This window comes from Oryx dammah, unplaced genomic scaffold (assembly GCF_014754425.2).
Source record: "Oryx dammah isolate SB20612 unplaced genomic scaffold, SCBI_Odam_1.1 HiC_scaffold_9, whole genome shotgun sequence".
NCBI lineage: Eukaryota > Metazoa > Chordata > Mammalia > Artiodactyla > Bovidae > Oryx > Oryx dammah.
In genome coordinates, this window is record NW_024070193.1 from 12,374,973 (window position 1) to 12,389,232 (window position 14,260).

Sequence of the window (14,260 nt, forward strand, 5' to 3'; positions counted from 1 at the left end):
GGCCAGCATGCTCAGCAATGGCGTTGGCTCGGTGGCTCTGCCTCATCTTGGCCCTGCTCTCCGGCTTGGCAGTCTCTGGCTTCCCTAGAAACCCATCCCGGCTGCTCGGGGTAAGTCTGCCCCTTCTTCACCAATAGGCAGGCAGGGAGGCCACACTGGGCAGTCCTCTGTAGAATGAGGAGGAGGCAGAGGCTGGGCAGTGAGCTGCAAGGAACAGGGCAGGGTGTGGGGAGACCTGGGCTCCAGACCTGCTGTCAAATCTGATCAGACAGCTTCCTTGGGGGAGCTTAAATCTCTAGGGCCTCTGTTTGCTAACCTGTCAGGTGGGTGATGCACCACAATCAGCTCACCTCACTGAGAGGCTCTGAGGTTCATATATAGACAAGGGGAGAGGCCTCTAGGAATGGCCAGGCTGAGCTGCATGGGGTACAGTGGTGGTGGGGTCTGGAGGAGGCCTGGGGCCTAGGGAGGGGCAGAATGAGTCGAGGTATACGGTGCAGGGGGATAGCACTGACTTTGGTCCTCCCTGACATGTTCCCCTAGACCTCCCCACTGGACCTCAATTTCCCCATCTACTCAGATCTCTTTCTACTCTGACATGTGGCTCTGGGTGGGTCCTCCGTCCGGAGGCCCCTCAAGGTGTGTGTGTGTGTTGGGGGAGGTGGTCATTGCTGAACACTGGCCTCAGCCCAGAGCCTCTACCCAGGCCACAGTAGCCTTGGCCTTGGCCTGACCCCTGTGTTTGTCTTTGTTTTTTCCAGAAACGGAGCCTCCCGGAAGGGGTGAGAACTTTCACAAGAGATGGGGCAGGGCAGAGCTGGTTGCCCAACAGCGGAAGAAGTGGGCTACAGGGGAAGGTTCCTCCAGCTGGCAAATCCCCTCATGGCCCCCTGCCCTGGCAGACCCCCGCTGCCTCCTGAGCCCTGGGAGAGAGCTCCAGGAACCATACCCCTCAGACTCGCTGATGCAACGGAGGACCACCCGTCCACGGGTCCTTCTTCCCACAAACACTTACCGAGCATTTGTCAGACCCCATGCATGGGGCAAGAGACACACAGTGAATGGCCCTTTGATGCCTTCACGAAGCATCTTTATATCCATGTTCAGTCCAGATGTCTCCCTAGAACATCCCTTGGCCCATCGTCCCAAGAGGGTGTTGGGGGGCATGAAGGCCCTTCCCATGCATCGCCCTTGGTGCAGAAAATAAGGGCCTGTTTGGTAGACAGAACCGGGCAGCTACCAAAGGACACAGGAAGCAGACTGGAGTGTGTGTGGACATGCTCTTTCTAAGCTGAGCTCTGGAAGATGAGTGGGAAGAGCTAGGAGCCAGCATGGTAGGGACATGGACAGAGCAGAGAGGGCAGGACCTGCCCGGCGGCCCCCAGAGCCATGGGGAAGGCTGTCCTGGAGGTGGTAGGGAGAATAGAAGGACTTTAAATAGGAGAAGGACAGGTCAAATTTGAATTTTTACACAAGATACTGCCCAGGCTTCTGACATGTATGACTGGGAGACTGGAGGGGCCGCTTACCAGGCAGGAGCTTTGGAGCCCACAAAGGGGAGCTTGAAGGGGAGCAGCCAGGAGGAGGTCCTGGTTTCCAGGGGCCTCAGGCTGGCTGGTCACCATCCGCTGATACACTGTCCCTCTCCTGCAGGCGGTCGACGGCATCAAGGTCTACAGCACCAAGATCAACTGCAAGGTGACCTCCCGCTTTGCTCACAATGTCGTCACCACCAGGGCCGTCAACCATGCAAACACAGCCAAGGAGGTGTCCTTCGATGTGGAGCTGCCCAAGACAGCCTTCATCACCAATTTCACCTTGTGGGTGTCACCACAGCTTCTGGCTCTGGGTGGGGAGGGGAATCTGGCTCAGCCTGAGCCCCTCCTTCTCCAACTCTCTATCTCTGCAGGACCATCGATGGTGTTACCTACCCTGGGAACGTCAAGGAGAAGGAAGTTGCCAAGAAGCAATATGAGAAGGCCATGTCCCAGGGCAAGACAGCCGGCCTGGTCAAGTAAGTGTGGACCCCCAGGCCTTGCGGAGAATGTCAGGGCTGTGAGGGCCCTCAGAGACACTAACAAGAGAACAGCAGCTATTATTATTACATGGCAAAATGTGCTGTAACTCTTACAATGTTATCTTACTTTGAAGTTGAAGCAACCGAGGCTCAGTCTGGGTAGGGGGCTCCCCCAAGGGGAAGGGACTGGAAACCAAAGGCCCAGGAAGCAGGGGGCTGTGCTCTTTCTGGGGCAGTCATTGTTTCTCATCCCCACTCAGGGCCTCTGGGAGGAAGCTGGAGAAATTCACCGTCTCAGTCAATGTGGCTGCAGGCAGCAAGGTCACTTTTGAGCTAACCTACGAGGAGCTGCTCAAGAGGCATAAGGGCAAGTACGAGATGTACCTCAAGGTCCAGCCCAAGCAACTGGTCAAGCACTTTGAGGTAATTGGCCACTCGCTTGCAGCCCCTGAGGGGATGGGGTGCCAGAAAGAGCCCTGGGCAGAGCCCACAGGAGGAGTATAGGAACCCAGGCCCCAGCACCTGGCCAAGGAGGCATGGGGGAATTACAGTGGTGCTGCCCACCACACTTGGGCCAAAGGGAGGAGGCCAGACTGCACCTGGACTATCCAGGTTGGGTGCTGGGCCCTTGAGGGCAACATCACTAAGTGTTTCTGTAATGCTGGTAACTGGTTACTTGGGCATTTTTACCTACATCAGAGTGCAAAGCCAAAGGAAATGCTTTTAGATTCTGGGGCACCATATGGCAGGGAATAGAAGAGCTTTGGGGTCAGAGTACCCAGCTTCAAACCCATGTGGTCACCTTCTTGCTGGGAGGCAGCAGGCTTGGGCATCACAGAATTGTCCTAGTGGCTGGTCCCTGCACCACACTGACTCATCTCCTCACCCTTGTTGTCCTGGAGGCTGGGCTTGGCACTGTCACTAAGTGACATCTCCTGACACTTGGCCGTTTCAGATCACGGTAGACATCTTCGAGCCTCAGGGCATCAGCACCCTGGATGCTGAAGCCTCGTTCATCACCAATGACCTCTTGGGCAGCGCCCTCACCAAGTTCTTCTCAGGGAAAAAGGTGGTATAGATGCTTCTGGGGCCTGGGGGGAGGGAGCAGGGGCCAGAACACTGAGTCTAGTTTGAACCTGGGGGTTTGACTGATGCAAGGGAGAGACAGAGAGAGAGAGAGTGTGTGTGTGTGTGTAGGTATGAGGCGGGGGTCAGGGAGGGAGAGAAGTCTGTAACATCCCCTTTCTCCTAGGCCACCTGGGTCAGGAGTGAGGATGCTAGAGGCAGGGGGCTTCTTGCTGGTGATGACCTGCCAGAGGAACTGGCATCTCAACTGCACTGGGGAGGGGACAGGCAAACCATTTATGAAGCCTGAGCCCATTTCACTTCGGGAAAGTGGTAGGGCAGGCTGCTGGTCCCTGTTTTACAGAGAAGGAGACAGAGACCTGAGGGAGTTTTCCAGATTTGACTCCATACGAGTGGTGAAAGAAGAAAGGGAAATTCATTCTTGGTGCTCGTGGTTGGCTCTGGGCCCCAAGGTCCCCAGCAATTCCAGGGGTCTTGCTGATCGTGGGTAGTGGATGAATACATGTTTACACGGACAGCAAACCTCAGTCAGGACTCCCAGGGCGAGGCTCGAGGCGCACACACTCAGAGGGCTGATGACCTCTGCAGACGGTGTCCCCTCCCAGGGCCCCCTCCTCACTCTCTACTCTGCTCCTTCCTTGCACCTCTTGACAAAAAGCACACAGTGTCACCCAATGTGAAGTTCATTTTCATAGTGCAGAATTCTCCTCCCTAAGTGGCTTCTAGGTGCAGGCAGAGCTAAGGGACTTGTGAACCAGGAGAGTGAAAGCCTGGCTCAGATAAGGCCTCTAGCCTCCAAGGGGCTCCTGATCTCCAAGGGGGAGAGAGGTGCTTAGGAAGGCCAGAGCACCCCAGAGGGCAGCAGGACTCAGGCACTTTGCTGAGTGCCCAAGGCAGCCCCAGACTGAGGTCTGCAGAGGGCAGGCCCTGCCCAAGCTGAGAGAGGCCCTCCATCACCCTCCCTCAGGGCCACGTGTCCTTCAAACCCAGCTTGGACCAACAGCGTTCCTGCCCAACCTGCACAGACTCCCTCCTCAAAGGAGATTTCATCATCACCTATGATGTGAACAGAGAATCTCCCGCCAATGTGCAAGTAGGTACCTGCCAACTGGCTCTGCCAGGCTGATCCATCCCCTCCTTTGGTTGGTGAGGGCTGATGTGTGGAGGGACTGCAGCTTCATCTAGTAAAAACAACCTTGATCTTCAGCCCAAGAATGAAGTTCCTGCAAGGCATGAAGACCACAGGCAGACCAGAGCATTTGTGTGGTGCCCCCTGGAGGCGGAGAAAGGACATCTTTATTTTGGGCTGCTAAAAGTCTGGGTTCTATTTGCAAGGGTAGCCAATGTGAGGTTGCTGAAGGGCCACTGGTCTCGTCTCTCTCTCCCCTTTCCAGATCGTCAATGGCTACTTCGTGCACTTCTTTGCACCTCAAGGCCTTCCGGTGGTGCCCAAGAGCGTGGTCTTTGTGATTGACGTCAGTGGCTCCATGCACGGTCGGAAAATGGAGCAGGTACTCTCCTTGGTGCAAGAGTGGGTGACGGATGGGAGACACGGAGATATTTCTAAAGTGGATGAAGCTAATATTCCAGTGAAAGAGAAGGAAGGGGGGCGGGATTTTTAAAAGGCACAAAGCATCTGCCTTTTTTCCTGCAGACGGCAGGCGCCCGGGCCGGGACACATCTTCTTGTCTGCTTGCCTTTCTCCTTCCCAGACAAAGGATGCCCTCCTCAAAATTCTGGAGGATGTCAAACCGGATGACTACTTGAATTTCATCCTGTTCAGTGGAGACGTGACCACTTGGAAAGACAGTTTAGTTCCAGCCACTCCTGAGAACATCCAGGAAGCCAGGAAATTTGTGATGGATATTCATGATCGAGGAAGTAAGAACAGAGGGGAGGGAGCTGCATCCTGCCATTGCTCTCTGCCTGAGCAGCCTGTTTCCCTTCTGCCGTGCGGGGCCCTGCAGATCCAAGCTGAGGGTAGAGGTGGGATGGAGAGTCCTCAGGCTTGACATTGCGGTGTCTTCTCTGTGCTCTAGGGAAACCCATTTCTTTGTAACCTGTGATCCCCACAAGGTAATGCCACAGAGAACTCTTATCCATGGCAGTTTCATATAAAAGGTGACAAGTGACATCTATACTGCTCCCCACTTCTCCCTGTGAGAGGGGCTGGCAGTCCATTTGACTGTTCTCCAATCACAATGTGTTCTTACAGTCACCATGTGCATCTCTCCTTGCAACAGCCCTGAGAGGCTGGTCCTCTTACTCATTTGAAAGACTAAGTCATCCATTCATCACTCACTGAGTCATCCAGTCAATATTTACTCAGTACCACCGCGCACAGACAGGCAGGGTCTTTGGGCACGTGAGCAGGGACTGTTGTCTCGAATGCCTCCCCCGGCACCCTGAGGATACCCTCTCATGGTGCCTCTGTCTGTGTGCCAGTGACCAACATCAACGACGCACTGCTGAGGGGCATCAGTATGCTGAACAAGGCCCGGGAGGAGCATACAGTCCCAGAGAGGAGCACCTCCATTATCATCATGTTGACCGACGGGGACGCCAATGTGGGTGAGGCGGCGTGTGTGGCTCCTGGCTCTATAGCCAGCATGCTGCACGACCTTGGGCAGCTCTCCCCAGGGTCCCCTGTGATCTGTGAGCCCCTGAAGGGCTCTGTTCACCCCAATGTCTGCTCACTGAGGGCTTGTAGCCATGACTCTGCTAGCTCTGCAGAGGCAGGGGTCAGATCTCTGCAGACAGAGCTGGTCCAGACAGTCACTGGGGCTCTGGCTGCAGCGTAAATACCTCCTTCTCCCGCAGGAGAAAGCAGGCCTGAAAAAATCCAAGAGAATGTGCGGAATGCCATTGGCGGCAAGTTCCCCTTGTATAACCTGGGCTTTGGCAACAATCTGAATTATAACTTCCTGGAAAATATGGCCTTGGAGAACCATGGGCTTGCCCGGCGCATTTATGAGGATTCCGATGCCAGCTTGCAACTGCAGGTGTGCCTTGCCTCACATACCTCTGGGAATGGGAAGCTCACTACTTCCTCAAGAAGCTGTTCCACTGTGTGACAATTTAAGTTATTAGAAAGAACTTCCTCTCAGGTTGAAATCTATCTCTGGTCACCTCTTACCCATCAGTACAGGTTTTGATTTTGTCCACAGGCTGCACAGAACAGACCTGCTTCCTCCATAGGACTGCCATATCAGATACAAGACCTCCAGTTAAATAGGAACTTCTCATAAACAACGAATAATTTTTTAGCAAGCATGCTCCAAACACTGAACAGGACACTGTACTTAGTTTACTTGCTGTGTTAAGTTGCTTCAGTCATGTCTGACTCTGTGACGGTAGCCCACAAGGCTCCTCTGTCCATGGGATTCTCCAGGAAGGAATACTGGAGGGGGTTGCCACACCCTACTCCAGGGGATCCTCTGACCCAGGAATCGAACCCCTGTCTCTTATGTCCCCTGCGTTGGCAGGAGGGCTCTTTACCACTAGTGGCACCTAAGAAGCCCCACATCTAGTTTGCTAGTGCTGCCTTAACAAATTACCATACCTGGGGGGCTTCCACAGGCCATTGTTAGTGTCAGTTGCTCTGTTGTGTCTGACTGTTTGTGACCCCATGGGCTAGAGCCTGTCAGGCTTCTCTGTCCGTGGAATTCTCCAGGCAAGAATACTGGAGTGGGCTGCCATCCCTTCTCCAGGGGATCTTCCCGACCCAGGGATTGAACTTGGATCTCCCGCATTTCAGGTGGATTCTTTACCCTCTGAGCTATCAGGGAAGCCCTACCTGGGCGGCTTCCACAGCAGACATTTATTGTCTCACATGTCTAGAGGCTGGACGTCCAAGATCAAGATGCTGGCAGGGCTGGTTCCTTTTGAGAGCCGGGAGGGAAGGCTCTACTCTAGGCCTCTCTCCTTGGCCTGTCGATGGCCATTTTCTCCCTGTATATCTTCATATCATTTTCTCTGTGGGTATGTCTGTCTCTGGGTCCAAATTTCCCTCTTTCAAGGACACCAGTCATATTGGATTAGAGTCCATCCTAAACAACTCATTTTAACTTGATCTCTGTAAAGAGCTTTTCTCCAAATTTAAGGTCATGTCCTAAAGTACGGGAGTAAGGATTCTCACCTGTGTATTTTGGGGTTACAAAATGTGTCCCTATGACAGCTGTACTTATACTAAAGAGTAACCTGTCATTTACCTGTTATTCAAATGTAACTCATGACCCGCATTTTCATTTGCTAAATCTGGTAGCCTCTCTCCTCCCCAGCACAGGCAGGTGCCTCTCCACCTCTGCAGTGGAACCCCCGGCCTTCCTCCTGTTAGTCTCCTGGTCTCCGTGCTCTCACTCCACGTCAACTTCTCTAGTCAGCCTCCACCCTTTCTCTTCTCCTTTTTACTTTCATTCCAACAAACAAACATTTCTTGAATCCTATGTGTCAAGAACTCTGTCCTTTCCTTTTCTATTCTTCCCATTGTCTAATTGGGATGGGGGGGGACATTGAGGAGGAGGTCCCCCAAACTGAAGGACACAGTCAGAGCCAGGTGGAAGTGGAGATCAGGAGCTGGACTGCCCCAGCTTGAGAGATCCAACCACTTGCAGAGGCACCAGTGGGAACCTGCCCACTTTGTCCTCTCCCTGCCTGCGCTAGTGGCCTGAGATGATTAGGGCCCCTATCTGAACTCTAGGGCTTCTATGAGGAGGTGGCCAACCCACTGCTGACAGGCGTGGAGGTAGAGTACCCTCAGAATGCCATCCTGGACCTCACCCAGAACAGTTACCAGCACTTCTATGATGGCTCTGAGATTGTGGTAGCCGGGCGCCTGGCAGACGAGGACATGAACAGCTTTAAGGCAGCTGTGAAAGGCCACGGGGTAAGCTGAGCCGAGGGCCTTCTTGTGCGCTGGGGGTGGGGGACCTACCGATGGGGCTCCAGCCTCCGGCATGATGGCCCAGCAGAAGCAGCCTCTGAACCAGGCCCACCTGGCTCCAGGCCACTAGCCTCTCGCCTCCTTCCACCCCCATCCCAGGCCATCAACGACCTGACCTTCACCGAGGAGGTGGACATGAAGGAGATGGAAAAAGCCCTGCAGGAGCGGGACTACATTTTTGGGGACTACATTGAGCGGCTCTGGGCCTACCTCACCATCGAGCAGCTGCTGGAGAAACGGTGACCCTGGCCCACCCCTCACACAGCGAGGGCCTGCCCTGACCCCCAGCCTTGCCCCAGCACCTACCTGTGCACCACCCCCTGTGCTGGCTATGCTCCAGGAGAGCCCAAGAGGAGGAAACTTTCACCTTGGGACGTGCACCTCCATGCCCACTGCAGCTGCCCAATCCTCCTCTTGGCCAGGCCCCCATAGCCTGTTTTTCCTGGAGCAGAGAGGGTCTGTGATGTGGGGCTCAGGCAGGAGCCTGGGAGCATCTTGAGGGCAGGGATGAGCCTTGGCATCCTGTCCTCCACATCCAGCACGGGTCTGCAGAGATGCTGAGGAGGAACATAACCGAAGGCTGAGACCTCAGCCCTCAGCCCCAGGGGGCAGAGCTTGGCCATGCGAGGGGGCCGTGTCAGCCTTCTGTTGGGCAGGATTGGCTGGGAAAGATGCTGGCACTCAGCATGTGAACACCATGATGACCGACTGGTTGTGGCCATGTTGAGCCCCTTGTGGCTTTCACCTGGAGAAACAGGCCCAGAGGGGAATCAGGGCAGGTCCATCTATCCCAGGGAGCTGATGAAACCATTTTCTCTGACTGCTAGTGGGCTCCATCCTAGGGGACACCCACTGGGAGAGATGGAGGGGGTCTTGGGCTGACCCTCCCACCCTGCCCGTGCCCACAGCAAGAATGCCCGGGGTGAGGAGAAGGAGAATCTCACGGCCCAGGCCTTGGAGCTGTCCCTCAAGTACCACTTCGTGACTCCACTGACCTCCATGGTGGTGACCAAGCCTGAGGACAACGAGAACCAGATGGCCATTGCCAACAAGCCCGGGGAAGGTAGGCACAGACAGTGGGGGCCACAACTTGGATGCCTCCTTCCAGGCCCCTGACCCTGGCTGCCCTGAAAAGAATTGGGCCTGCTGAGAAAGGCAGGTCTAGGAGGCATCAGAGGAAAACTGGCCAAGGACCGGGGAGGGTGTTATAGAGGGAGCGAAGCCATTAGTGTGAACAGTGGAATGCAGGCATGAATAGGAAGAGTCTTGAAGTCTCTAAAGGGGGCAGGGTGTCCAGGGTCATTTCTAGGAAAAGGACTGAGGCTGCAGCATGGAAGGGTTCAGCTAGATAAGACGAAGCACTTCTGACCTAAAAGTTCGGCCTGGAGCCAGCACCTGGGGATTGTGAGAGTAGAGGCCATGAGAGCTGGAGGCTGGGACCAGGCCTGGTCAACCAGACGCCGTGAGTGCAGTGTCCTGAGGACCCCTGCAATTGGCATTGGGAGATATGGGAAGTAAAGAGCCAGTCTGGGCCAGGCCTCTGCCTCCAGGAGCTCCTGGTTCCTGTGGGGGCACACATGGCCCACAGCTGGCTGGCCAGGCGGTGAGTCAGTCACAAGGGCCCTGACCCTGGGGTTCTGTGGCCTCCAACTCCATGGTCTCCTCTTCCTCCCTTGCAGGGCCTCTGGATGCAGAAGGTGAGCTTTAGCCAGCGGCTGGTGAGCTTCCCAGGAGGAGGTCAAGAGAGGACCAAGAAGGCCTTTCCAATCACCCTGGGGACCCACCACCCAGGAAGGGGCCGCCAGGACACCTGAGCTCAGCTCCCAGCTCTACTGCCAACTCACCAGGGGCCAGGGCAGGGCTCTGTTCACTCTGAGCCTCAGGGTTCTCATCAGCTGACGTAGGGGGCTTCCCTGCCCAAGGAGGGACAGTTGGGATGAAAGTATTCTGTGACCTGCAAAAATGAGTAACTCAGTTAGTTACTCAGTAACGCCACAGCAAAGCTTTGAGGGAGGCTTCTTACAGTTCCCATTTTACAGAGAGGAAACTGAGGCACGGGGGAGTTAAGTTCCTTTGCTCAAGGACTCATTCAGCAGGGGACCCAGCCAGCACTTTGGCCCAGGCAGCCTAGTTCTGGCACCGGCTCTGGAGTTCACAGCACTCTGCGCTTGTCTCATTATGGAACTGGAACCTCGTCCCCACATCATCAGGCAGGACGTCCCCAACCTCTACCGGCCTGCCTTGTCTTGTCTCTATCCACACCGGCTGTTCTAACCAAGCAGCATAATTCAACTGGGTCATGGCTCTGCCCTCTGAACAGCCCTGTGAGATGTAGTCACTGGTGCACGTGTGTGTGAGTGTGTGTGTAGGTGCGTGTCAGTGAGTGTGTTGCTACTGAGGACAACAGTCACCTGTGAGCCTCATTCTACTCCAGCCTCGGGACTGTAGTTCAGGGGTGGCAGACAGCATTGCTCATGATAGAGAGCCTGAGGTTCGGGGGAGGGAACCCCCTAAAGGGAACCCCCTCACACCTGCCCTTTGGCTTCTTTTTTCAGTGATCCCCTCCATGGCTTACCTGAGTGAGTATGTGCCAGCTGCCACAGAGCACAACCCTGCGTTGTTCCCCTCAGGAGTCCTTCCTGAATCAGCTCCCTGGAACAGGCAGATGGATGGGGGTTCCTGAGGAGATGGGGGGAGGTTAAGAGCATTAGGGAGCCTGAAGGTGAGGGGCGTGAACCAAACTCTGGGTGGGGGTCTTGGTGCCTCCCCTGGCCGGTTTGTTTCGCTCAGCCCTCTCTTTCTTTCGTCCACAGCCAGCTACCAGGTTCCCAAGACACCCTACTACTATGGTGAGTTTCCCAGCTCCCCCAGGTCAAGGCTCTGGGCCTAGGGCGGAGCACCTCCTGCCTGTCTAGGAGTCCATCCCACAGGGACTAGGAGGCAAGGGGAGGTCCCTGGAACAGGAGAGATCCTGAGAGCCAGCCCTCTTCTCTGTGTATTCTCAGTGGATGGGGACCCCCATTTCATCATCCAAATTCCAGAGAAGGACGATGCCATCTGCTTTAATATTGATGAAGACCCAGGCACAGTGCTGCGTCTCATTCAGGACCCTGTCACAGGTGGGGGCCATGGACCGGGGCCAGGGGCTCTTCCTGAGACGGCCTGGAGCCCCCAGGGTGGACACATGGGCCAGGCTCACTCTGCCCCAAATGCACCCATCTTTAAAGGTAGATTCCATCCTGTAGGGATTTCATATTCCATCCACAGCCACAGGCTCACCTCATCTCCCCAGGGCAGGGGTAATGGGGAGATGGTTAGCGTTAAGGGCTGCCTGGGCCTATGGGTAGGACTCACCCTGGGCGTGAGGAATAGTGGTTCTCTGGACAACACTCCCTGGCCCAGACAAGGGGCAGTTCCACAATGTGGGCCTTCAGCCACCAGTGTGATCCCAATATTTCTAGGAACAGATAGGACTGGCTCTCAGATCCTGGTCTCTCAATTGAGAGACCTGGGTCCCCTACTGTGTTATCCCTCAGGAGGTCTGGCTGAAGGGGAAGCTGTGAGCCTAAAAGAACAGTCTGGACTTAGGTCTTGCTGGTCTCTCGTTGCCCCGCCCATCTGGCAGGCCTCACAGTTAACGGGCAGATCATTGGTGAGAAGAGAGGCAGCTCAGACTCCCAGAACAGGAGGACTTACTTTGGCAAACTGGGCATTGCCAATGCTCAGATGGACTTCCGGATTGAGGTGACACCAGAGAATATCACCCTGTGGAATGGGGACTCACTGAGCACGTTCAGCTGGCTGGACACGGCCATGGTCACACAGGACGGGTAAAGCCCTGCTGCTAGGTCTCTGGGGGTGAGGGAGTGCAAGGGAATTAGGGGGAATTTGAACAAATCCCAGAAGATCCACGGGGTTAACAGGAGAGACCAGTGGCCTCAGCCCCTGCTCTGGGAAAGGTGAACATGGTGGCCCCCAGCCCACCCCCTGGGCTCCCCACCACAGGCAGATAGGTGCTGGGCAGTTCATAGGACAACTTGAGGGAAGGGCTGTGTGGACGGAAGCATTAGGTGGATCTGGCAGGCTGATGATGACAAAGATCCCTGTGTGCATCAGCTCTGGCTGAGCTCACTTGTTCTCAAACTCCTCTGCCTCTCTTGCACCTTCAGGTCACCCCCAAGCTAGGTGGGCAGGGCCACAGTGTTAGTCCCATGGAGGTTCAGATAGGGGCAGAACCTACCCAACGTCACACAGGTAGCCCAGTGGCCTAGCTGGGGCTTGATCCCAGGTCTCCAGACCGCCAGGACAGCCCCTCGTCTGCTTATGGAGTAGCAGGGACCCACTCAGCGCAGGGCGTAGTCATTGTGCGTAAGCATCTTCTCTCCAACACCCCTGACAGAGTTTCTGGAGTCTGTGTGCTCTTAGAGGTCATGTTTCCTGCTCTGCCCTTGATTCAGATGCCTGGTATCATGGCCACTGGGCTCCAGTGCTGACCTTTTCTTCTCTTTTAGGCTATCTGTGATGATCAACAGGAAGAAGAACATGGTGGTCTCCTTTGGAGATGGGGTTACTTTTGTAGTTGTCCTGCATCAGGTGTGGAAGAAAGAGCCTGCCCACCATGACTTCCTTGGCTTCTATGTGGTGGACAGTCATGGGATGTCAGCACAGACACATGGGCTGCTGGGTATGAAATCTTCAAGTTTCAGGTTGTTCAGGTCACATGGTGGAGGGAAAAAGCCATGTGAAAGGGCCATCTTAGTCACCCCGGACCCAGCACTCAACACCCCACCCAGCCTTTGCATCCATCCTGGAAGGCCAGTGGCCTTGTCACGTATGGCAGAGGTAGGGTTGACAGTGTGAATGTTTTTATTCCTAGGACAATTCTTCCACCCCTTTGACTTTCAAGTGTCTGATGTCCACTCAGGCTCTGACCCCACAAAGCCAGATGCCACAATGGTGGTGAAGAACCATCAGCTGACAGTCACCAGGTGAGGGGACCCTGCTGATGTCCTCAGACTGCTGGGTACGAGATAGGAGGGAAGAGCTCTCTCCACCTATGCACATCAGCCTGGCTGGCTCTTGTCTTCCATGGGATACCCTTGTTTCCCTCTGGGCTTTTGGCTTCCTCTAATCAGGAAAAAGCCAAATCTGGCCCCCTAGAAGGAGTAACCACATGACCTCATTCTTGACCAGAGTCTGAACTCCTAGAATTGGCAAATTCACACCCCCTTTCAACTTTAGGTCCATGAACGTGGCCGTCTTGCCTACCCCGCACATCACAGCTTTTCTCTCCTTTCTTTCAGGGGCTCCCAGAAGGACTACAGGAAGGACATCAGCGTCGGCAGGAATGTTGCCTGCTGGTTCGTCCACAACAATGGACAAGGGCTGATCGACGGCATCCACAGAGACTACATTGTCCCCAACCTGTTCTGAGTTGACACGCCAACTCCTGCTGAGATGGCCGGCCCAGCCTGCCTGGCATCTGGAACAGAGGCACAGAGTGGGGCGTGATGAAAGGCTGTGACAATAAAAGCCAAGGAGGAACTGGACTGCCCCCAGCCTCTGCCTGCTTCCATCAGCCCCTTCTCCAGGGGACAGGCAGCTCAAAGGAAGGCTGCTAGGAAGGCAACTTCCGGGGCCTCTCCATCAATGTGGCTGGTTGGGGGGTTACTATAGGAGTCAAACACAGGACAGTGGGGGAAGGAAAAAATAAAGAATCGATTCCGGAACAAAGGGCCTCTGAGAAGTCAGGAAGGACTGACTGCCTTTCAGAGTTTAGGAAGGATGGAGGAAAAGTCAAGGGTCCCTGGCTCAGGAGCTCTTATCAGGGCTGAAGCTTGTTCTATGATACAGGAGCAGAGATGCTCCAAGGCGGATTCAGCCTGCCATTAACTGCGCCATCCATCTCTCCGCTCTGATCATCTCACCCTCCATCCACTGGCTCATCCACCTGCCCACCCCTTCACAACCCATCCATTCAGCAGCTAAACCCAACATTTCAGGCTAGGATCTGGGGGCACACAGCTTAGTAACTCAGTTCCTGTTTGCATGGGTGCTCCAGTTTGTCTTCAGCTTCACTGGGGATTCCTGGGATTCTCCAATCACTCCTTATGGTGACCACCTACTGCTGCACCCTGTAAGTCCTGGCGGGGGGTGGTGGTGGGGGTCAGACAGAGGTTCCTAGAGAAGCGGCTCTGCGGGCTGTCAGCCTGGAC

At 55.1% G+C, this 14,260-nt stretch overlaps 1 protein-coding gene across 1 annotated transcript; it reads left to right on the forward strand.

The window, feature by feature from the left end:
- On the forward strand, positions 1-13,778 carry ITIH3 (inter-alpha-trypsin inhibitor heavy chain 3). Its single transcript, XM_040247175.1, has 22 exons — positions 1-110; positions 762-782; positions 1,654-1,820; positions 1,910-2,014; positions 2,278-2,440; positions 2,973-3,086; positions 4,071-4,196; positions 4,498-4,614; positions 4,816-4,984; positions 5,549-5,674; positions 5,924-6,105; positions 7,803-7,988; positions 8,145-8,284; positions 8,954-9,108; positions 9,725-9,742; positions 10,601-10,624; positions 10,859-10,894; positions 11,051-11,164; positions 11,671-11,875; positions 12,557-12,729; positions 12,922-13,033; positions 13,349-13,778. Exons 1-22 carry the CDS (start codon positions 18-20, stop codon positions 13,476-13,478), a joined length of 2,676 nt encoding a protein of 891 aa, XP_040103109.1. The 5' UTR covers positions 1-17; the 3' UTR covers positions 13,479-13,778.
- The last annotated feature ends 482 nt before the right edge of the window (positions 13,779-14,260 follow it).